Raw genomic sequence first — 23,871 nt, forward strand, 5'->3', positions numbered from 1 at the left:
AAGGCCCAGTGTGACATCACAGAGGCTGAGAGTCCTCAGCAGAACTGTCTGCAGCCTGCTCTGGCTGCCTCCAGTGACAGGCACTTCCAAGGGCAAACCCCACCCCCATCCCCACACGTGCTGGGGAACCGAGAGGTCCTGCCCCCAAAAGGCTGATGTTGTTGGAGAAAATATAACCTGGAGAAACACATGGGAAGAAAGTTGGTAATTTTCAGTCGGGCGCTGTAATCCCTGTAATCCCAGCACTGTGGGAGACTGAGGCAGGCGGATCACTCGAGATCAGGAGTTCGAGACCAGCCTGGCCAACATGGTGAAACCCCATCTCTACTAAAAATACAAAACTAGCCAGGAGTGGTGGTGCACGCCTGTAATCCCAGCTACTCAGAAGGCTGAGGCAGGAGAATCACTTGAACCTGGAAGGTGGACGTTGCAGTGAGCCGAGATCACACCATTGCACTCCAACCTGGGTGGCAGAGTAAACTCCACCTCAAAAAAAAAAAAAGAAAGAAAGTTGCTGGGTTTTTTTATTTGTTTGTTTGTTTTGTTTGTTTGTTTGTTTTAAGACAGAGTTTCGCTCTTGTTGCCCAGGCTGGAGTGTAATGACGCAATCTCAGCTCACCGCAACCTCTACCTCCTGGGTTCAAGCCATTCTCCTGCCTCAGCCTCCTGATTAGCTGGGATTACAGGCATGCATAACCATGCCCGGCTCATTTTGTATTTTGTAGTAGAGACGGGGTTTTGTCATGTTGGCCAGGCTGGTCTCGAACTCTTGACCACAGGTGATCCACCCACCTCAGCCTCCTAAAGTGCTGGGATTACAAGCATGAGCCATATTAAACTTCCTTTATAAAAGGCCTCAAAAAGAAGAAACTGAGGCAGAAATTTAAAAATAAATATGTATTCATTCACTCCAAGAAAAGTAACAAGCAAGGCAAAAGTTAAAAAGAAAAGAACAAGTATTCCTCTGCCCAGCAAGCTCACTTCAAGGACATTTTTATAAGATAACGCTGTTTAAGAAGCCAAGGTCAAAAGACTAAGCTCCAGACACCCCTCGCCTCCAGAGCAAAGTTGAAGAAAAAAAAGAAAGACAAATTCTTTTACTGTTACTCCTTTCCCAGGTTTCTTAAGCATGATTATGTTTTACAAATGTCTGTATTTAGCCAGTTCTTGTTTTTCTTTCAATGCAGCTACAAAGTCACCAGCTATGCAAGGTCACAAGTTATGCTATAGATTATGTGACCTGTCATATGATTAACTACTTTTATTTTATTTATTGTAAGTCTGCTTATAAAAACCCCACTCTGTCTTTGTTCAATGCTCAGCTTTTTAGATGCGAATCCACTAAGCCAGCGCGTACCTGAAATAAACAATCCTCTTGTTCTCCGTCTCAGTCTTGCCAGTCCTCAGTTTCCTGCAACATCTCTACTAAAAATACAAAAATTAGCCAGGCGTGGTGGTGCACACCTGTAATCCCAGCTACTCGGGAGGCTGAGGCACGAGAATCGCTTGAACCTGGGAGGCAGAGGTTGCAGTGAGCCGAGATCTCACCATTGCACTCCAGCCTGGGAAACAAGAGTGAAACTATGTCTCAAAAACACAAAAAAAAAAGAAAAGAAAAGATTATGCAAAATGGAAGAAACTAGGCACAAAAAGCCACATATTGTATGGTTCCACTTACATGAAATATCCAGAGTAGCCAAATCCAGAGATCAAAAGCAGATTCATAGTTGCCAGGGTGTGCGAGGAGGGGGAACTGGAAGAGATGAGGTTTGTTGTTGTTGTTGTTGTTTTGAGACTGACTCTCACTCTGTCACCTGGGCTGGAGTGCAATGGCACCATCTCAGCTCACTGCAATCTCTGCCTCCCGGGTTCAAGCAATTCTCTTGCCTCAGCCTCCCAAGTAGCTGGGATTATAGGCACCTGCCACCACGCCCAGCTAATTTTTTTTTTTTTTTTTTTTTTTTGTATTTTTAGTAGAGACGGAGTTTCACCATGTTGGCCAGCCTGGTCTCGAACTCCTGACCTCAGGTGATCCACCCACCTCAGCCTCCCAAAGTACTGGGATTACAGGTGTGAGCCACTGCACTCGGCCTAATTTTTGTATTTTTAAGAGATGGGGTTTCACCATGTTGGTCAGGCTGGTCTCGAATTCCTGACCTCAAGTGAGCCACCTGCCTCGGCCTCACAAAGTGCTGGGATTACAGGTGTGAGCCACCGCGCCCAGCCTCTTTTTTGATTTTTCAAAACTGACCCTCATATTAAGGAAGCCAATACTTAAGTGATAACTGAAGTGATCGTGTTACTGACCACAGGTTCTTTAGGCTCTGATAAAAATTGACACGAGGTCAAGCAAATTTCCCAGACAAGGCTTTATTAGGGGTTTCTGTTCCACCACAGGGAGACAGCACTGCAGGGAGAGTTCTCCGGCTGGCTCCCCATTGTACATTGTGGTGTCTCAAGGAGGGCGACACACATAATTCATGAGGTAGGTGAGCGTTCCTGCAGGAGTGACAGAACGCACAGGGATAGTTAGGAATCATGGTAACACATACATCGCAGGATCAGAACACGACGAGAAAGCCCCTCCCTGGCAGAGGCTTTTATTTTGTTTCTGTCTGTCACCGAGGCTGGAGTGCAGTGACGAGATCTCGGCTCCCTGCAACCTCCGCCTCCCAGGTTCAAGCAATTCTCGTGCCTCAGCCTCCCGAGTAGCTGGGATTACACCACCACACCTGGCTAATTTTTGTATTTTTAGTAGAGACGGGGTTTCACCTTGTTGGCCAGGCTGGTCTCAAACTCCTGACCTCAGGTGATCCGTCCGCTTCGGCCTCCCAAAGTGCTGGGATTACAGGTGAGAGCTCCCGCGCCGAGGCAGAGATTTTGGTCTTGTAATGAGGCCAAGGGTAAAGGGTGGTCGTGCTTCCGGCTTTGTGCACACAGAGGCAATGGAGTTCATTCCCTGAAGTACAAGATTGAAAGTGCGACGCTATCTTCATTTTTTCAAGGTCCTGTGATCAGTGGATATGGCATTTTGTGTAAGATTTATAGTGGAATGCTGCTTATCTTAATTCTTTCACTGTCCTTCAATGAGCAGATAAGAAAAAAAAAGAAAAAGGGTTGGAGGGGAATGCATTAGCGGGGTTGGGAGCTGAGTCCCATCCCTCCTCTGTCTCAATAAGTGTCAGATGATGCTATCATATAATTTTGTGGGAAAAAATAGGCCAAAGAAATGAAATTCAGAAGGACTTATTCTTTTTGGTTCTAAAAATCAGTTTCTGACAGCTGGCAGGCCTCAACTGCCAAGAGAAGACCCTGGCGGCCACAGCTCATCCCCTCTGACGAAGCCTTAGCTGGGGATGGGCCAGCCTCCAGGCAGGGCCTCCCGCTGGCTGGATCCCAGGCCACACTATACAGAAGACAACCCCCTAGAGACCCTGGGTGGGGCAGAAGCCCCCTTCCCTCACTGACACCCTGCTGGTTTCTCCTGGGGTCTCCCAGTCTGTGCTGCCCAGTGGGGAAGCATCAGTCTCAGCCCAACCACAGCCAGCTCCGGCTCCCTCCTGCCCTTCCCCCTTTCCTGCCATTCCCCCTTTCCTGCCATTCCCCACTGTGTCCTGAAGTTTCTAAGAACATCCCCAGGGCCCTGTTGTCAGCTCTGGGAAGTCTAAAGTTCAGGGCTTTGGGTAATTAAACCCAAGGCCTCTCAGTGGGCTGGGGGTGAATGACCTGGCGAACGTGCCTGCGGAGATGCTGGGAGGAAGCTGAGTCAGTCTGCGTCTTTGTCAGGGTGGGGCTGAGGCCAGTGACCCTCTGGGGGTCAGGGCCCTTGCCAGCCTCTTCCTTACCTGACCTCCACCTTAGGAGGCAGCTGGCCCGAGACGCCCGCCTCATGACATTGTCCTGTCCCAGGAACTGGACTTCAGGAGGAGGGGAAACTGGAGGGGGATCCAGCTTGACTCTTGGGAGAGACTTTGAGGTGTCTGGGCACAGGAGTGGGGAGTCCTCCGGGTACCCCATCAGGGACTGCTTCCACTGCTTGTATGGCCTCACCAGCCCAGCGCAGGGAGCCCCCTCTCCCTTCCCAGAATTGACCCTCTGCACCCTTTCCTGGGCCCTCTTCTCACTACCTCCAATCTCCACCATACCCTGACAGAGCCCCTCCCCCAGGCCCCTTTGGCCGCTCTCCACACCCCACACCCCATGGCTTTCTGTCTGACCTGGTTTCTTAACCTCCCCGGACCTCAGCCTCCTTATCTGTAAAATGGGAATAAGGATACTACTTCCCTTGTAACGCGGTGGTAAAGTTTAAATAAGCTAAGGAACACACTGCATGTCCTGCGGCCCCTGGCACACCAGACATGCTGACAGACGCTGGCTGCTGCTGCTCTGAGTTCATGCTTTCATCAACTATGCAACCAAACTCTAAGGGGCCCTTCGTATGTGTCAGGTTGCATGCCAGGAACCTAGAGGTACCACCGTACCACAATACAAGATGCTGTGTCTGGCTTCGAAGAGATTTCAATCTATTTGGAGAGAGAGAAAAGGGAAGCTATCAGCCAATAAAATCGTTTGCAAGCCTATAATTCAGCAGGTTTTCAAGACCTGCCAAATGCCCAGCAATCTCACACTGCAACTCTGACTCTTAGATACAGCATCTTCTGGCCCAGCGTGGGGCTGGCTAAGCCCATCATCCAGATGTGATGAACTGGGGTCTGGGAAACCCACACCGGCCTCATCTGGCTTTTCCAGCCTGTCCTCCCTTCCACACATCAGGCCCACAGCGCCCAACACAGCCGAGGCCTCAGCCCTCAGTCTCCCCGCTGCGGAGTGCCCCAGCCTGAGTTCCAGCAGGTTCTTCAGGGGCTGGGGACCAGGGAGCACTGTGGTGAGGAGCAAGGACTTCGTCCCCACCCCGGCCCAGACAGGGGCTTCGTGGTGAGCCCACCCCACCCCAGAAGGCTCCTGGAAGGGCAGGGTGGACTCGCCACAAAATCCTATAGGATGAGCCGGGCCAGAGGCAAGGGGTGGCCAAAGGCGCCTGTCCAAGAGATGGGAGGGACCACACCTGGGGGCAGGGACGAGTCAGGCACAGGGAACTCTGCCAGCCTAGAGGATCAAATTCCTCCAGGGTGAACTCTGAGATAGAAAGTTGGCCCAGGAAGCTCAAGGAGGGAGAGCGGCGGAGGGGAAGACTCTGCAATTCCGCCTGTCCCCCACCCCAGCCCAGGCAAGGCCAGCAGCACAGCGGTGCAGCAGGAGCCGCCCCCCACCCCGGCCCCACCTGCCCGCCCCGCCTGCCCTTCCTCACCCCGGGTGCCTGCGGGATTGTTGGAGAGAACGTGGTGATGGAGCCGGGCAGGACCCAGATAAAGCTTGACCCCAGGTAAGTGAGGGTGGCGGGCCCTGAGCCAGTTGCTAAGCAGCGGTGGCCCCTATCCCGCGGCCTGTCCTCTCTCCCTCCCAGAGCCCTTTGGCTGCCGCACTCAGAATGAGACAGGACTGAAAATGCTCTGGCTGTTCCTAGGTCCTCAGGGACAACGTGGGTTTGGGCCAGGGTGTGACACTTCAGGGCCTCGGCCTTGCCCCCCAGCGTGAGGAAAGAAAGATCCCAGAGCGGGGCGGTGGAAGGCATTCGCAGAGGAAATGGCAGCATCCCTCAGCAGCAGGGGCCCGTCTGTCTGTAAGGACTCACCCTTCCTCTGGGATCCTGCTCTTCCTCTCTGGTGGGTCCCTGGGCTGCTGCCCGACGAGCATGGAGAGAACTAGAATCCACGGTGGGCTCTTCAGGCACGGCAGCCAGGCACGCCCTGGCTAGGTGGCAGCTTGTCTTAACTCCCCCACCTGGGCCAGTTCTCCACTCCCTCTAAAAAAAGGGCCCTGAGGCCGGGCGCCTGTAATCCCAGCACTTTGGGAGCCTGAGGGGGAGTCCAGGAGTTTGAGCCCAGTTCCAGTTTGAGTCCAGGAGTTCGAGACCAGTGTCTGAGCAACATGGAGAAATCCTGTCTCTACCAAAAATATAAAAAATTAGCCGGGCGTGGTGGCGTGCACCTGTAGTCCCAGCTTACTCGTGGGGATGGGGGTTGAGTAGATCACTTGAGCCCAGAAGGTCAAGGCTGCTTGTGTGAGCCAAGACAGACCACTGCACTCCAGCCTGGACAACAGAGCAAGACCCTGTCTCAAAAAGAAAAAAAAAAGAAAGGAAAAGGAAGGAAGGAAGGAAGGAAGGAGAAGGGGAAGGGGAAGGGAGAGAGAAAGAGAAAGAGAGAGAGTGAAAGGAAGGAAGGAAAGAAAGAAAGAGAGAGAGAGAGGCCCTGAGGGGAAAAGGACAAAGTCCTGCACTCAGGAGTGGTTAAGGGTCCAGTGTGCAACCCTCCCCCTTCCCCCAGCCCCCATGGTTCTGAGCACAGGCTGGTGTCTCTCCAGGTACACAGCAGATCTTCTGGAGTTGCTAAAGACCAATTACGGCATCCCCTCCGCCTGCTTCTCTCAGCCTCCCACAGCAGCCCAACTCCTGAGAGGTGAGTGGGGACCCTCCCCAGAGGGAACTGAGAGGCGGGAGACCAGGATAGCTGAGTGGAGCTGGGGAGAGGCGGCCCTGAGCTGGTGCACCTGGGCAACCGGGGAGAATAACTGGCCCGATGTCTGTCATCGTGGTTAAGGCCTTGGAGAAGGGCAATGCCTCAAGGAGTCAGTAGGTCAAAAGGGTAGCATGAGAGCCTGGCTCCGGAGAGCAACCCTCATGTTGGGCCTCCACAAAACTGGCCTCAAAGCTCATTCAAACTGCAAACACTGCGACCTGGGGCACTTTTTCAGACCCCAGAGCCATCTGGGGACTCAAGATGGTGCTCAAGTGGTCCAAGCCCCACTGGGTCTCCTGGAGGGCTGCAGGGCATCCGCCCTGGATCCATGTCACTCTAGAGGGTGGTTACAGTGAGTGACGTGCTTCACACAGGTGAACCAGTTGTATTTGTTTTACGATCCAGCCTTTCTGAAAAACCTTTGTCCTCACTGGGGCATTCTGTTGTCGGGTTTTTGTGTGTGTTTTTGTGGGTATTTGCCTCATTCCACCCCTGAGCTCTCAGGTGGACAGATGGGATTCAAAAACTGTTCTACAGTGTTTATTGTAGTGGAGTAATTGGTTTGCAATAATAAGTCATAATTTTCCACTGAAGGGGAGGGTGTGGGGATCCCTGAGGCCAGCTCAAGTTCAGCTGTTGGAAGAATTCTTTGACTGGAAATTTTACCTTTGCGTTTTGTCGCTCTGTTTCCTGAAGATAACTTGGGGTGCTCCTGGTCGTCCATCTACTGCTTTGATTGCTTGGATCCCACCCATTCTTTCACCTTAAGAAAAAACAAGTAATTGTTGCAGAGGTCTCTGTTTTGCAGCTTCCCTTTTGCAAGAAGCACTTTTTCCGAATAAAACAGCAATTTAAAAAAAAAAAAAAAAAAAACATAGGTGAACCTGCAAAAGTCCTCGCAGTGTTGGCCAACAAGATTCTATTACTGAATTACTTTTGAAAGTGAAAGGCATTGGCTGGGTGTGGTGGCTCATGCCTGTAATCCCTGCACTTTGGGAGGCCAAGGCGGGCGGATCACTTGAAGCCAGAAGTTGGAGACCAGCCTGGCCAACATGGTGAAACCCCGTCTCTACTAAAAATACAAAAATTAGCCAGGCGTGGTGGCGGGCACCTGTAATCCCAGCTACTCGGGAGGCTGAGGCAGGAGAATCGCTTGAACTCGGGAGGCAGAGGTTGCAGTGAGCCGAGATCACGCCACTGCACTCCAGCCTGGCAACAGAGTGAGTGAGAGTGAAAGGCATAGGATGGGGCTCAACTTATTCCCCGGACACCAAAAACATTGAGAATCACGGCCCGAGCATGCTTAGGGAAAATGTGGCTCACGCCTGCGTTTTATTTTGTTTTCCTGCTGCATATTGACTACCTGTGAAATGTTGGATACAAGTCTGTGTCTCTGTAGCACATTTAATGCGTTTCCCAGGCAACAGGAAGCTCTCAGTATGCATTCCGTCGCAGACATGGGCGTGTCCTTGGGCTGTGTATGGCTTCATTTCAGATGATCTGAACCAGAGCGGTTGCCAACTGCCAGTGTTCGGAGATGCCTGGTGGCCGCTCTGTGGTTAGTGGCAGTAGGTGCCTGCTACATCCAGTTCCAGGAACCTCCTGTTGAGAGAGTGCAGCTGGTGGTACAAGCCTTTCCTTACACAGCAGCTCTCCTCCCAGGGAACACTGGGCAGTGTCGGGAGACTGTTCCGGTTGCCACACTGGAAGGTGCTGCTGGCATCTCATGGTCAGAGGCCAGGAAACCTGCTAAACTTCCTACAGTGCACAGGAAGAGCCCCCACAAAAAAGATTATTCAGGCCAAAGTGTCAGTAGTGCTCAGGTTAAGAAACCTTGCCTTACACAATGAAAACGGTTCTCACATTGCTTTGCTTCAAAACGTGCAAATAGAAACCCCAAGGCTGTTCAAAATAGGCCATTCTAAGTCTCCTAGTCCAGCAAGCCTCACTGCAGGCAGAGTGGGGAGGATTTGGCCAGCGGGCCCTCTTGGGACAGGGAAGCTGAGAGGATGAGTCAGGGGTGCCCCAGGCGCAGGGGAGCAAGGTCTGGCAGGATTCAAGGATCCTGGTGGAAAAGCAGGGGACAATTGAGAGGGCTGGGCAGGTGAGGTAAGGCCTGATGCGTATTGGGCTGGCTGAGGAGCTGTACTTTATCCCACAGAGAGAAGGAGCTGGTGAAGGCTCTGAGACTGGGAATGGCTGGATGAAAGTAGTGATTCATGGCCATTAATTAGTAATCAGGATGGACTGCAGAGGAAGAGCCTTAAGAAGCAAGGATGTGGCCGGACACAGTGGCTCATGCCTGTAATCCCAGCACTTTGGGAGGCTGAGGCAGGTCGCTCATTTGTGGTCAAGAGTTCAAGATCAGCCTGGCCAATGTGGTGAAACCCTGTCTCTACCGAAAATACAAAAATTAGCCGGGTGTGGTGGCATGTGCCTGTAGTCTCAGCTACTCGGGAGGCTGAGGCAAGAGAATCTCTTGAACCCGGGAGGCAGAGGTTGCAGTGAGCCAAGATCGCACCACTGCACTCCAGCCTGGATGACAGAACAAGACTCTGTCTCAACAACAGCAAAAAATAGGCAGGGATGTAAATGACAGGTTGTTGCCCCAGCCTGCTGTGCGGGAAGAGTGTGAGGCGAGGCAGGGAAACAGGAAGCGTTGGGAAACAGGCAGTTCAAAGAAGGAGCAATCTAGGAAAGACCTAGGCGTGTAAGTGCTGGTTCTGGGCAATGGTGATGGCACAGACAGAAGTAGGAGAAGCAGGAAGAAGTGCCTCTGGGAGGATGTGGCAAAACTCCTTCCTCGCTTCATTTGTAAACTCTGTTGTTCCTTAATTTTTTTTTTTTTTTTTTTTGAGACAGGGTCTCGCTGTGTCACCCAGGCTGGAGCGCAGCGGTGTGATCTTGGCTCACCTGCTGGGTTCAGGTGATCCTCCCACCTCAGCTTCCCAAGTAGCTGGGACCACAGGCACATGCCACCAAGCCCGGCTAATTCTTGTATTTTTTTTTTAGAGATGGAGTTTCTCCATGTTGCCCAGGCTGGTCTCAAACTTAAAATTAAATGCTAAGAAAACTATTTCAGGCCAGTCACGGTGGCCCATGCTGCAACCCCAGGAGGTCGAGGTTGCAGTGAGCTATGATTGCACCACCAGCCTCAGCCTGGGCAACAGACCGAAACCCTGTCTCAATTAAAAAATAAAAAAGAAAAAGGAAAAGTAAAAAAAGAGAGAGAGAAGCTATTATTCTAGAAGAATGATTGAATCAATTTTTTTTCTTTTTTTAAATCACAGCTCACAGCAGCTCGAGCTCTGGGCTCAAGTGATCCTCCCACCTCATCCTCTCGAGTAGCTGGGACTGCAGGCACACAGCATCATGCCTGGGCTAACTTTTAATTTTTGTAGAGACAGGGTCTCACTTTGTTGCCCAGGCTAATCTCAAACTCCCCAGCTAAAGTGATCCTCCTGCCTCGGCCTCCTGAAGTGCTGGGATTAGTGGTGTGAACCACCGTGCCCAGCCTTAAAGCTACTTTTTATTGAACAAATACTACATGCCAGGTGCTTTGCTAAGAAGCTTAAGGAGAGGAGAAGTAACCTGTCTATGGTCACAGAGCTATTAGTAAGTGGCATTTTACTTTGTTTTTTGTTTGTTTGTTTGTTTTGGGTTTTTTGTTTTTTGTTTTTTTTTTTAGAGACGGAGTCTTGCTCTGTCGCCCAGGCTGGAGTGCAGTGGTGCGAAATTGGCTCACTGCAAGCTCCGCCTCTTGAGTTCACGCCATTCTCCTGCCTCAGCCTTCCGAACAGCTGGGACCACAGGCACCCGCCACCACGCCCAGCTAACTTTTTGTGTATTTTTTAATAGAGACGGGGTTTCACCATGTTAGTCAGGATGGTCTCGATCTCCTGACCTCGTGATCCGCCCACCTCGGCCTCCCAAAGTGCTGGGATTACAGGCGTGAGCCACTGCGCCCGGCCTGGCATTTTACTTTGAACTCAAGTGTCTGACTCCAATGCTCTATACTGTTCCAGGAGGTTTCCTGGAAGCAATTATGCAATCATGGAAATAATTTTTGGTTAGAAAGCTGGGATTATGGGTGACTACTCTTTTTTCAAATTCTTATTTAATATTTTAAAAAGTAATCTTTGCTATTCCAGAGACAGTGGGAAATTTAATAGTTGCTATAAGTATGATTATATTCAAAATGGTCAACTAGACAAGCATTTCCCAAAGTCTCAGACTCTTAATCCCAAGGAGTCCTTCATGGAAACAGAGTTCTGTAGGAAGTTAAGTTTTGTGACCAGGCGCGGTGGCTCATGCCTATAATCCCAGCACTTTGGAAGGCCGAGGCAGGTGGATCACTTGAGGCCATGAGTTCGAGACCAGCCTGCCCAATATGGTGAAACCCTATACCCTATATCTACTTTTTTTTTTTTTTTTTTTTTTTTTTTGAGATGGAGTCTCGCTCTGTCACCCAGGCTGGAGTGCAGTGGCGCGATCTCCGCTCAATGCAAGCTCCGCCTCTCGGGTTCACGCCATTCTCCTGCCTCAGTGTCCTGAGTAGCTGGGACTACAGGTGCCTGCCACCACGCCCAGCTAATTTTTTGTATTTTTAGTAGAGACGGGGTTTCACTGTGTTAGCCAGGATGGTCTCGATCTCCTGACCTCGTGATCCGCCCACCTTGGCCTCCGAAAGTGCTGGGATTACAGGCGTGAGCCACCGCACCTGGTCTATCTACTTTAAAAAATACAAAAATTAGCTGGACGTGGTGGTGGGTACCTGTAAGCCCAGCTACTTGAGAGGCGGAGGCAGGAGAATCGCTTGAACCCACGAGGCGGAGGTTGCAATGAGTCGAGATCGCGCCACCACACCCCAACCTGGCATCAGAGTGAGACTGCATCTCAAAAAAGAAAGAAAGTTTCGTAAAAGGTGCATTCTAGACCCTCCTTTTGGAAATTTACAATGTAAATTAGCAGATTAAAAATTTCAGTATGCTCTGCAGGAATCATCATATTTAACTTCTTTAGCCGTGGAATACTTTTGTCCCATGGTATCCATTTAGATGTACTTTTGGGGAAATTGAGTTCAACCAGAAAAGAAGAGGCTATCTCCTAAGAAGATAGTTGGATGGACAGCCCCAATATCAGGCTATGGATGCTAAGGAACTTTTCCTTTCCTAATTAGAGTACCAAAGGCAACAGTTAGAAGACACTGCAAAACCATTTGTGTTGAACAGTCAGAATCTGCCCCACCCTCACCTTCATAAATGGAACGGCCCTCCCAGGGTTGCCTTTGATAATCTCTCCCATATCCACAAGTACACACACCTGGAGTCACTGTGTGTAATGGTTAATAAGAGTGTGGGCTTTGTCACGAATACCTGCATTTAAATCTCCGCTCCTTCACTTCCAGGCTGTGTGACGCTGGAAGACGTGCTTCCTTCTCTGAGCCTCGTTTCCTGAAAAAGTCTATAAAATGCAGATGATGATAGGAATTCTCAGGTTATTTCTTGCGTTCAACAAATAGTTACAGAGCCGTTACTCCTCTGGGCGTTTGAGAACAGAGCACAAGCTTGACAAGCTCCCTGCCTCCGTGGAGTGTGCACCACAAGGTGGAGAGCTGACAATAAGCGAGTAAACAGCTATGTAAATACAAATAGCCCTGATGTGGGCGGAAGGAGGACTTAACATCACCCGGAATGGAGATTTTCATGGAGCAGGGAGCAGTTAGGGAAATGAAGACTGGGAAAGACTGGGTTGGTGGCATGTGAAAGGGCAGTTTTTATGCTCTCCAAGGGCTGATGAGGACACAGGGCTGGGGGTAAGAGAGGCTCTAGCAATAGCCCCTGCTTCCCAACCACAGAACATTGGTTTTGGAAAACCACCTGCATTAATGTTGGCTTTTTCCTATCTGGACTTTGCCTATTGTCTGAATTTTTTTAATTAAACATTTCTATTACAAAAATCATTCAGATTTAGTTAAAAAAAAAAAAAAAGAAAGAAGGAAAATACAGAACAGTAAAAAGAGAAAAAAATCATCTACAGTCCCACCCAGAGACAGGCAGGGCAAATATCTTAGTGTAATTTCCTTTTTTTACGCTTTTTTTTTTTCTTTTGAGACAGAGTCTGGCTCTGTCGCCCAGGCTGGAGTGCAGTGGTGTGATCTCAGCTCACTGCAACCTCCACCTCCCAGTTCAAGCAATTCTCCTGCCTCAGCCTCTCAAGTAGCTGGGACTACAGGCACACACCACCATGCCTGCCTAATTTTTGTATTTTTGGTAGAGATGGGGTTTCACCATGCTGGCCAGGCTGGTCTCAAACTCCTGACCTCAAGTGATCCGCCCGCCTTGGCCTCCCAAAGTGCTGGGATTACAGGCATGAGCCACTGCTCCCGGCCCTTTCTCTATGCTTTTATTTAACATTTGTAGAAATCATACTATTCCTATAATTTTATGTTCTGTTTTTGTAAGCATGACACAAAATAAATTTTTCACATCATTGTATATTTGGAAAAATATGTTCTTTTCTAAAAAAAGGTTTATTTTTGTTATAAAATCCATATTCATTATAGAATAATTGGAAAAGAAAGACACTGGGGATTTCCACACACAGAAAAGGCCATGTGAGGACACAGGAGAAACGTGGTTGTCGGCCGGACCCGGGGGCTCACGCCTGTAATCCCAGCAGTTTGGGAGGCCAAGGTGGGCAGATCAGTTGAGGTCAGGAGTTCAAGACCAGCCTGGCCAACATGGCAAAAACCGTCTCTACTAGCTGGGCGTGGTGGCAGGTGCCTGTAGTCCCAGCTACTTGGGAGGCTGAGGCAGGAGAATCGCTTAAACCTGGGAGGTGGAGGCTGCAGTGAGCTAAGATCAGGCCAGTGCACTCTAGCCTGGGAGACAAGAGTGACACTTCATTGAAAGAAGAGAAGGGGAGGGGAGGGGGGAGGGGAGAAGAGGGGAGGGGAGGTGGGAGGAGGAGAGGGGAGGGGAGGGGAGAGGAGGGGAGGGGTGGGGGGAGGGGAGAAGATGGGAGGGGAGGGGAGGGAAGAGGAGTGGAGGGGAGGGGGGGAGGGGAGAAGATGGGAGGGGAGGGGGGGAGGGGAGAAGATGGGAGGGGAGGGGAGGGGAGAGGGGAGAAGATGGGAGGGGAGGGGAGGGGAGAGGAGTGGAGGGGAGGGGAGAGGAGTGGAGGGGAGGGGAGAAGAGTGGAGGGGAGGTGAGGGGTGAGGGGAGAAGATGGGAGGGGAGGGGAGAGGAGGGGAGGGGAGAGGAGGGAAGGGGAGGGGAGAGGAGGGGAGGGGAGAGGAGGGAAGGGGAGGGGAGAGGAGGGGAGGGGAGAGGAGGGAAGGGGAGGGGAGGGGGGAGGGGAAGGAAGGGGAGTTGTCTGCAAGTGGAGGAGAGAGAGGCCTCGGAAGAAATCAAACCTGCTGACACCTTGATCTCGAACTTCTAGCCTCCAAAACTATGAGAAAATAAATTTAAGTTGTTTAATTAAAAAAAAAATGAATACTCAGAAAAGATAGAAAAAAGTAAGAAGATAGAAAAGAAGACACAAATCATCCATAGTCTCATCACCCAAACATAAGCATTGCTAACTTTTTTCAGTATTATAGGCATTTTCCTTTTTTTTTTTTTTTCACCCAGGCTGGAGTGCAGTGGTGTGATCCTGACTCACTACAGCCTTCACCTCTCCCCGAGTGGCTGGGACCACAGGCAGGGACCACCACACCCGACTAATTTCTGTATTTTTAGTAGAGGTGGGGTTTCGCTATGTTGGCCAGGCTGGTCTTCGACTCCTGGCCTCAAGTGATCTGCTCGCCTCGGCTTCCCAAAGTGCTGGGACTACCGGTCTGAGCCACCATGCCAGGCCGAGGGCCAGTGTACTTTTTGACAGATTCACCCATAGTCCTGGTTGGTCCTGTGGTGCCACCAGGTGCGACTGACCAAGACGACAGCTCCAGCTCAAGTCTGTACCGTGGCCACCTTTCTCCCTGTTTTGGTTTCAGCAGTCATACTGCTCCCACTGAGCTGCCCTCATGTTCGTTAGTCACCAAAATACAGAGCAGACTAGCTAATCCCTTCCTTGTGCTCACCCCGCAAGGCAACAGGACAGTGACTGGAGTGTGGCAGTTTTCTCCCTTTCTTCCTCTTATCTAGCCAGGTAGGAGGTGCAAAGGAGGGTCCAATAACTAGAAAAGACACTTAGATAAATGACCACAGGGTCACTAAGGACCTAGAACCCTTTCTTTAAAACTAACGGCTGCATTAATGAATCACGTTTGTTCGGAAACACATGTTGTGACTATATTCATTTTTTTCTGTTAGCAACGGTGGGGCCAGATGAGGTCTATCAGTATTTGTCAAAGTGTTTGCTATCCTCCGACCACTATCAGGTGAGCTTGTTAAAAATGCAGATGACCAGGCCCATCTCAGATCTACGGATGCACACATCTGAAGGCAGGGCCTGGGCAGCTAGCTGCTTTTTAACAACTCCCAAAATGATTGCAATATCCACAAAAGTTTGAGAACCTTGGACTATAGTTCATGTAAGACCAAGCATGAGGCCAGCGTGGCTCAGGTGTCCTTGGGGTTTTTATTTGATCCGTTTCTCTTTTGTTGAAGATCCCCCTGGTCGAGGGTGGTGGCTCACGTCTGTAATCCCAGCACTTTGGGAGACCAGGGTGGGAGGACTGCTTAAGCCTAGGAGTTTGAGACCAGTCTGGGCAACGTAGTGAGACCCCGTCTCCACAGAAAATTTTAAAAATTAGCCGGCCGTGGTGGTGGTGCACGCCTGTAGCCCCAGGCTACTTGGGAGGCTGAGGTTGGAGGATGGTTTGAACCAGGAAGGTCAGGGTTGCAGTGAGTCATGACCGCACCACTGCCCTCCAGCCTGGACGACAGAGTGAGACCCTGTCCTCCTCCCCACAAAAAAGTTCTCTGCTAATGTCCTAGTTTCACCATATAATTTTGGTGAAATCAAGTTAAACAGATCCAGAATGTCCCATAAATTATATTCTGCTTCAATTATGTTAATTGATCTACATTTGCTAGTGCAGCACCTGGCACTGGAGATAGAAAAGTGAATTGGGGTCGGGCACGGGGGCTGAGGCCTATAATCCCAGCACTTTGCAGGGCCAAGGTGAGTGGATCCCTTGAGGTCAGGAGTTTGAGACCATCCTGGCCAACATGGAGAAAATTATCTCTACTAAAAATACAAAAATTAGCCAGGCATAGTGATGGCGTCTGTAATCCCAGCTACTTGGGGGGCTGAGGCAGGAGAATCACTTAAACCCGGGAGGTGGAGGTTGCAGTGAGCCGAGTTCACGCCACTGCACTCCAGCCTGGGCAACAGAGTGAGGCTCCGTCTTAAAAAAAAAAAAAAGCATGACTATTTCTTAGTCAGGTTGAGTACTCTAGGTCTAAAAAATCCTCATTCCTGTGCACGGGTGGGAGCCTAGATCCAGTGAGGCAATTTTGATCTGAGGAATAAGCCCAGGCCTTCTCCTGCTCAGTCCCGGTCATCAGCTCTCTGCCTTCTCCTCCTCTAGCCCTGGGCCCTGTGGAACTTGCCCTCACCAGCATCCTGACCTTGCTGGCGCTGGGCTCCATTGCCATCTTCCTGGAGGATGCCGTCTACCTGTACAAGAACACCCTTTGCCCCATCAAGAGGCGGACTCTGCTCTGGAATAGCTCGGCACCCACGGTGAGGCCCCTGGGGCTGCCCTGTGGGGGGAACTGAAAAGAAGGCAGAGACCAATGTGAGAATTCCTCTAAACTCAGCACGTCACTTCAGCAGAGTGTCCTGCTAGGACCCGCGGAGGGCGGAGGTTTGCAATCCGATCTCCCCTCAGTTAGGATCCTCTGCTTGGAAGGCTGTGGGGTGCAGTGTTTGAATTCTAAGGGCTGCGGAGACAGCTGGAGACCTGCTCAGCCCAGCAGCCGCCTCACTCACTGCTCCCCGCTACAGTGTTGCCATTAAAAGAGCTTTCTTCCCGTAGAGGCAGCCGTGGTTCCTCAGAGTGTGGGGGAAAGTCTCATTCCACAGGGTCACACTCAGCTCCACCCTTACGCTGAGGCTTTTGAAACGCCCTCCCACAGGTCCTTGGTTTGCTTGATTTAATTAGTTCTTTTTCCAGCTGGCAACGTTTAAGGAATGCTGCCTCAAATGTATAGGTTTTGCCTCCTGTGCCCTTGCCACAAAAGGTTTCCGGAGCCTCAGGGTCTCCCTCCCGCCCTCAGGTGGTGTCTGTGCTGTGCTGCTTTGGTCTCTGGATCCCTCGTTCCCTGGTGCTGGTGGAAATGACCATCACCTCGTGAGTGCCCTGCCTCACCCCACCTCCAAGGGGCCCCCTGCTCCCGCTCACCAGGACTCCAGAGTCCGTGTCCTTGATCCCAGCTGACCATGAATCTGGCCCTCCCAGCTTGTGCTAGTTCGGGGCTCCTGGTTCTGCTCAGGGAATGCCTCATTTTGGCATCTGGCACATTCCTCAGCCAGCCCTTTGTTCCCACAGTCTGAAATTCCCCTTCTCCCAGTCCTGTGGGCCTTCTACTGTCCCTCGCTCCTGTTGGGTCACACACCCAGAACGCCCAGCCCTAGCTCTTCCCCTCAGTAAGCCCTGCCTCTCCCTGCCGTCTTTCTCTCTGGCAGCAAAGGTGTGTCCCTGCAGCGTGCCCCGACCTCGTAGGCCCACTTCTCTCCCCATCCCAGGTTTTATGCCGTGTGCTTTTACCTGCTGATGCTGGTCATGGTAGAAGGCTTTGGGGGGAAGGAAGCAGTGCTGAGGACACTGAGGGACACCCCGATGATGGTCCACACAGGCCCCTGCTGCTGCTGCTGCCCCTGCTGTCCGCAGCTGCTGCTCACCAGGTGAGGCGGGGTCAAGGTGCCTCCTCCAGGAGCCGGGGAGCCTCTCCTGGCCCGCAGCCCACTTCAAGGCTCTGGGAATTAGGCGTGAATAGGCCAAAGCCAGTGACGGAAGGGTGGGTGTCCCACAGCCAGGACCCACGGGCACCACCCTCAGGGGACAGGGGAGCAGAGGAAGGAGAGCTCCTAAATTCTCATCACTGAACTTCACTGCACCCTGCAAGCCTTAGCCACACAGAGAAAACTGGACTTGGGGCCATTCGCTTGCCCCTTCTGCCCACTTTGGTGAATGAGGTTGAGGTCACACTCCCAGACCTCGCTCCAAAGACGGAATTCTTGTCTGGAGGTGAGTGGGAGACTAAGAGGGTTCCCGGTACTCCCAACATTCTGGTTTTTTCCTCTGTCCCCAGCCACTTAACCTGGTTGGTGTTTATGACGGCAGCCAAGCCTCAGCCCAGGAGCCCAGTGAGGAGCCGGGTCGGGGCGGGGGGTCTTCCTGGGGCAGGTAGTTTGTGGGCCCATGTTCCTAACCCTCTTCCCCACTCAGGAAGAAGCTTCAGCTGCTGATGTTGGGCCCTTTCCAATACGCCTTCTTGAAGATAACGCTGACCCTGGTGGGCCTGTTTCTCATCCCCGACGGCATCTATGACCCAGCAGACGTAAGCCGGGAGTAAGGGACAGCACAGTCCAAGACTCATTTAGTACCTCTGTGTTCTAAAAGGAATCACCAGAGCCAACACCCCTTGACAGAGGGCCCCAGAACAGGGTGGCTGTGGGAAAACACAGGCTCAGGGACTGCCAGGGAGAGGAAAGAACTGCAATAGGCCCAGGCTCCAGGGCTTTTTCATTACCTTTCCTGCTGTGGGAGAGGAGGGATCAAAGGAAGCACCGGGTGCCATGACGCGTGCCTGTGATCCCCAGTGGCTCACGAGGATGAGGTGGGAGGAGTGCTCAAGAGTGGGAGTTCAATTCCAGCCTGGACAAGATAGCAAGATGCCATTTCTAAAAATGTTTTTAAAATTAGGCTGGGCATGGTGGCTTACACCTGTAATCCCAGCACTTTGGGAGGCTGAGGTGGGAGGATCACTTGAAGCCAGGAGTTTGGGACCAGCTTGGGCAACATAGTGAGATCCCATCTCTTTTTTTTTTTTCGAGACGGGTCTCTCTTTCGTCACCCAGGCTGGAGTGCAATAGCGCGTCTCGGCTCACTGCAACCTCCGCCTCCCAGGTTCAAGTCATTCTCCTACCTCAGCCTCCTGAGTAGCTGGGATTACAGGCATGCGCCACTATGCCCAGCTAATTTTGTATTTTTCATAGAGATGGGGTTTCTCCATGTTGGTCAGGCTGGTTTCGAACTCCTGACCTCAGGTGATCCGCCTGCCTCTGCCTCCCAAAGTGCTGGGATTATAGGCGTGAGCCACCATGCCTGGCCCATCTCTATTATTTCAAAAAAAAAAAAAAAAAGTTAGCTGGGAATGGTGGTGTGCACCTGTAGTCCCAGCTACTCAGGAGCCTGAGGCGAGTAGATCACTGGAGCCAGGAGTATGAGGCTGCAGTGAGCTATGATTGCACCTCTGCACTTTCAGCTGGGTGACAGAGTGACACCATCTCTTAAAAAGAAAGAGAGAGAGAGCTTGCCTGCCTCACTGACTACTTTCTGTTGCCACCAGATTTCTGAGGGGAGCACAGCTCTATGGATCAACACTTTCCTCGGCGTGTCCACACTGTTGGCTCTCTGGACCCTGGGCATCGTTTCCCGTCAAGCCAGGCGACACCTGAGTGAGCAGAGCATGGGAGCCAAATTTGCTCTGTTCCAGGTAACTATACCCTGGGAGAGAAAAGATGTTTCATAACCGAGCTACAAATAGTTGGGGTTAGTAAGTGAGGCCAATAAAGGCTAAAGTGGGCCGGGAATCTTTTTCATAAGCCTCAGGTCTCTCATGAGATTTGGAAAATGATTCCTGTGCTTCCTGCTTTTGTCTTTCTGTGCTGGAATTGTTTCCCAGGGCTGCCATGGCAAAATACTACAAACCAGATGGCTTAAAACAACAGACATGTCTTGTCTCATTGTGCTGGAGGCTAGAAGTCCACAGTGAAGGAGCCAGCAGGGTCATGCTCCCTTTGAGCCCTGCAGGGGGTCCCAGCCTCTCCCTAGTCTCCGGTGGTTGCCAGCAGTCCTGGACCATCCTTGACCAGCATTTGCGTCACTCCAATTTCTGCCTCCATTATCTCATTATATTCTCCCCTTGTGTTTCTGTGTGTCTTCTTTTTTTTTTTTTTTGAGACGGAGTCTTGCTCTGTTGCCCAGGCTGGAGTGCAGTGGTGCCATCTCAGGTTAAGCAATTCTCTTGCCTCAGCCTCCCAAGTAGCTGGGATTACAGGCATGTACCACCACGCCCGGCTAATTTTGCATTTTTAGTAGAGAGGGGGTTTCGCTATGTTGGCCAGGCGGGTCTCAAACTCCTGACCCCAGGTGATCCACCCGCCTCGGCCTCCCAAAGTGTTGGGATTACAGGCATGAGCCACTGTGCCCCTCTGTCTCATCTATTTTTAGGACACCAGTCAAATTGGATTAAGGGCCCACCCTGTTCCATTATGACCTCATCTTAACTAATTACATTTGTAACAAACTGTTCTTAAATAAGGTCATGAGTACTGGGGGGCAGGACTTCAACATAGCTTTTTGGGGACACAATTTAACCTGTAACACGTGTGTTAACAAACCTTACATTTGTCTCCTTGCTTCTTCCTTTCCTTTTCTACCTATGACTTCCTAAAATCCTATAACCCATCAACACCAGCGCAGCATTAGCATTAGCTACAGGACCTACCTACACCATGTACGAGGCACTTTCACACATTACACTTAAATTTTCACAACCCCAGGAGTCATTATTCCCATTTTACAAAGGAAGAAACAGACCCAGAGATGTTCTTGCTCAAAGGCACATAAGGGATGGGGCTAGAATTTATACCCAGGTATGTCTGACTCCTCCACACATCTGTCTTCTCCTTACCCTTCCCTTCATCTTCACAACGCTCCTGAAAATTCTCTCAAAGGCATGTTGGCCCACCTTCTACGGACTGCATTCTCTAACCTCAAAGATGACTTTTCCACCAAATGCAAGGACTTCTAACCCAGTCTTGTTCTCCTTCTCTCTCCATCCTGTGTCCTTGCTGGTCTTCTACTCCCAAAAGGCAGAATGACTGCCCTGCAGTAACAGAGTGAGTGCACGCACATTCTCATCTCATCTACGGACACGCCTCCCAAATGTGAACTTCCAGGCACATAGGAGGTGGAATGGAAGGGGCTATGGGAATAGAGAGAGAAGTCCCTGGAATGAGTCAGGGACTGAAGGGGCAGAAAGGTTCTGGGTCCCAGAAGTACTTGAGACCAGGCCGAAAGATAAAAGCTGTGTGATGGCCGAGCCTGCCCATGGTTAATGTGGGGGAGCCTGGGCGAGCCACGCCAGCCTTGAAGAAGCTGAGGCTTCCACACAGTGTACTCAGGGAGGGCAATACTAAGAAAAATGGTGCTTCCAGGGCTTCTGGACAGTGATCTTCTTCTCCCCTTTCGCCTTCTTTCTTTATTCTGGTGAAATATTGATAAAATTTGCCCTGTTAATAATTTTGAAGTATCAGGTTCTGTGGCATTAAGTACATTCCCATTGTTGCACTACCATCACCACCGTCCATTTCCAAGCACCCATTAAACACATTCCTCGTTGCCCTCTCCCTGTAGTCCCTGGGATGGCAGAGTTTTCAAAGGGCATTTTAATGGTTAATTGTCCATTATTCTAGGAGCAGGGACCTCAGGCACTTGAGCTAGATGGAATGACTCTTCTCTAATCACCTATCTTTTTATCCATTAAGTGCTCATTGGTAGCCATGGCTGAGAAAGGGAATTAAAAATGAACCCTTTAATCAGTTCTTATGTCTTGTCAGAAACTCTAATAAACTATTGGGTAGAAAATGAGAATGTCATTTGCCTAAAGATGAAAATCCCACAGATTTTTAATGAAGTGAGAGCCTCAACCCTCTGTGACTGCACAGATCTGACGGTGGGTGGAATCTGCCCAGCGGAAGGGCAAGGCCCAGCAGTGGGCTGGCTGCACTCTGTGCCGTGAGGGCAGGCCCAGCCCACCCTTGCCTCTCTTTTATGTTCCGCAGGTTCTCCTCATCCTGACTGCCCTACAGCCCTCCATCTTCTCAGTCTTGGCCAACGGCGGGCAGATTGCTTGTTCGCCTCCCTATTCCTCTAAAACCAGGTCTCAAGGTGAGCACGTTAAGCCTGCTGTCCCATCGTGGGATGGATGAGACGGGGAGAGTCAGGAAAGAAGGGGCCCCAGAACAGACATTAGGCCAGCCTGACTTCTGCTCAGAGTGTTCAGAAGGGATCTTTGGGAAATCCCAACAGAGGCTTTAAGGAAACTATGACCTCTCTGATCACACAGAAGAGAAGTGAAACCCCACAGCTTGAGGCCAGCCCTGAGGGCCAACCCAGGAAGCCATGGGTTCAGTCCTCAGCTCCTGGGAGAGGAATGGGAATGGTTAAAAACCAGAAGCCCATGTTGATTGAACACACATAAGAAATGGACTTTAATGCCAGCCTCAGAGCACAGAAGTAGACAGCCAAGTTCCGGTTCTGGCTCTACCATTAACCCGCTGTGTTATTTATGACAATTTTGTATCCCTAAGTCCTGATTTGGGGATAAACTGGAGAAAGTGTTGCTCAACTGCAAGTTCCGGTTCTGGCTCTATCATTAACCCGCTATGTTATTTATGACAATTTTGTATCCCTAAGTCCTAGTTTGGGGATAAGCTGGAGAAAGTGTTGCTCAACTCCTGTGCCAGGGGCTGCTAGTAAAATACCACCTCTGTAACTCAGCATAACCTACGCTGTGTTTCCCCCACACGGCAGTGATGAATTGCCACCTCCTCATACTGGAGACTTTTCTAATGACTGTGCTGACACGAATGTACTACCGAAGGAAAGACCACAAGGTTGGCTATGAAACTTTCTCTTCTCCAGACATGGACTGGAACCTCAAAACCTAAGGTGGATGGCTGGGACAATGAAAGGATGCTGTACTCATTAGAATACAGGATTCCTTTACTGTCCCTCAACGTTGACCAAATGGGAAGCATTCCCCCTTGTCAACACAAGCTGGCAGATACATTTGACTTTACAGATGAAGGTGAACAATGTTAGGATAAAATTGCTTTGGATCTTGCCTGGAAGGTGTTTTAAGTTTTGTAATAAACAAGATGACGTCTGAAAATGTGTAACTGGGCACCTTGCCTCTGTCCATGTCACTATTAACCCTTCAAGGTTGTATATTGCTGGCTGGGTGTGGCAGCTCATGCCTGCTATCCCAGCACCTTGGGAGCCTGAGGCGGGAGGATCACTTGAGCCCAGGAGGTTGAGGCTGCAGTGAGCGATGGTTGTGCCATACACTCCAGCCTGGGTGATACAGCCAGACCCTGTCTCTGGAAAAAAAATAAAAGAAAGCTTACTGAGCTTTCCTAAAGCAGATGAAAAGAAGAGTATATAGTATTGTGTCTGGCATAAGAAAAGGAGAACTTGGTGAAGTGAAATAGCACCAGCCCAGAGTCTTGAAGAAGCCAGGGGCCCTGGAGAACAGATGGAAGGTAATCTTTCCCTGACAGGTGTGCTACTAGGGCACCAACCACACGGGGCCCTGGAGAACAGATGGAAGGTGATCTTTCCCTGACAGGTGTGCTACTAGGACACCAACCACACGGGGCCCTGAAGAACAGACGGAAGGTGATCTTTCCCTGACAGATGTGCTACTAGGACACCAACCACAGGGGGCCCTGGAGAACAGACGGAAGGTGATCTTTCCCTGACAGATGTGCTACTAGGACACCAACCACACGGGGCCCTGGAGAACAGATGGAAGGTGATCTTTCCCTGACAGGTGTGCTACTACGGCACCAACCACATGGGGCCCTGGGGGTCTGGGTCAGCCTCACTTTGTGGGACAATGGCTTTTGCGTCTTCAGTGACAAGCTACAAAAGGAATCTCCTAACGCTGTGGTCATGGAGCTTGATTTCTAAGGAAAGAATCAGCATGTGGAAGCAAAGGCACCGAGAGTCCAAGTAAAAGTCCCAAATCCATAAAATGCACCACACAGGTCAAAACACAGGACACGGCCGGGCGCGGTGGCTCACACCTGTAATCCCAGCACTTTGGGAGGCCGAGGCGGGTGGCTCACCTGAGGTCAGGAATTCGAGACCAGCCTGCTCAACATGGAGAAACCCCATCTCTACTAAAAACACTAATTAGCTGGGCATGGTGGCGCATGCCTGTAATCTCAGCTACTTGGGAGGCTGAGGCAGGAGAATCGCTTGAACCTGGGAGGCAGAGGCTGCAGTGAGCAGAGATCGCGCCTGGGCAAGAAGAGCAAAACT

The 23,871-nt window shown here is 50.8% G+C and overlaps 1 protein-coding gene across 1 annotated transcript; it reads left to right on the plus strand.

Annotated features, from left to right (window-relative positions):
• Nucleotides 1-72: 72 nt before the first annotated feature.
• On the plus strand, nucleotides 73-23,603 carry SLC51A (solute carrier family 51 member A). Its single transcript, XM_054480537.2, has 12 exons — nucleotides 73-204; nucleotides 2,398-2,485; nucleotides 4,647-4,935; nucleotides 5,223-5,383; nucleotides 6,424-6,518; nucleotides 16,120-16,274; nucleotides 16,811-16,884; nucleotides 17,280-17,438; nucleotides 17,983-18,094; nucleotides 19,106-19,252; nucleotides 21,606-21,711; nucleotides 22,357-23,603. The coding sequence occupies exons 4-12, from the start codon at nucleotides 5,346-5,348 to the stop codon at nucleotides 22,491-22,493; spliced, it is 1,023 nt and encodes a 340-aa protein (XP_054336512.1). The 5' UTR covers nucleotides 73-204; nucleotides 2,398-2,485; nucleotides 4,647-4,935; nucleotides 5,223-5,345; the 3' UTR covers nucleotides 22,494-23,603.
• Nucleotides 23,604-23,871: the final 268 nt, after the last annotated feature.

This window comes from Pongo pygmaeus, chromosome 2, assembly GCF_028885625.2.
Source record: "Pongo pygmaeus isolate AG05252 chromosome 2, NHGRI_mPonPyg2-v2.0_pri, whole genome shotgun sequence".
Taxonomy (NCBI): domain Eukaryota; kingdom Metazoa; phylum Chordata; class Mammalia; order Primates; family Hominidae; genus Pongo; species Pongo pygmaeus.

Excerpts from the sequence above, each read along its gene's own strand:
- SLC51A (XM_054480537.2), top strand. The coding sequence starts at position 5,346 with ATGGAGCCGGGCAGGACCCAGATAAAGCTTGACCCCAG. Across the intron at positions 5,384-6,423 it reads CAGATAAAGCTTGACCCCAG|GTACACAGCAGATCTTCTGG; the intron begins GTAAGTGAGGGT and ends GTGTCTCTCCAG. Across the intron at positions 6,519-16,119 it reads AGCAGCCCAACTCCTGAGAG|CCCTGGGCCCTGTGGAACTT; the intron begins GTGAGTGGGGAC and ends CTCCTCCTCTAG.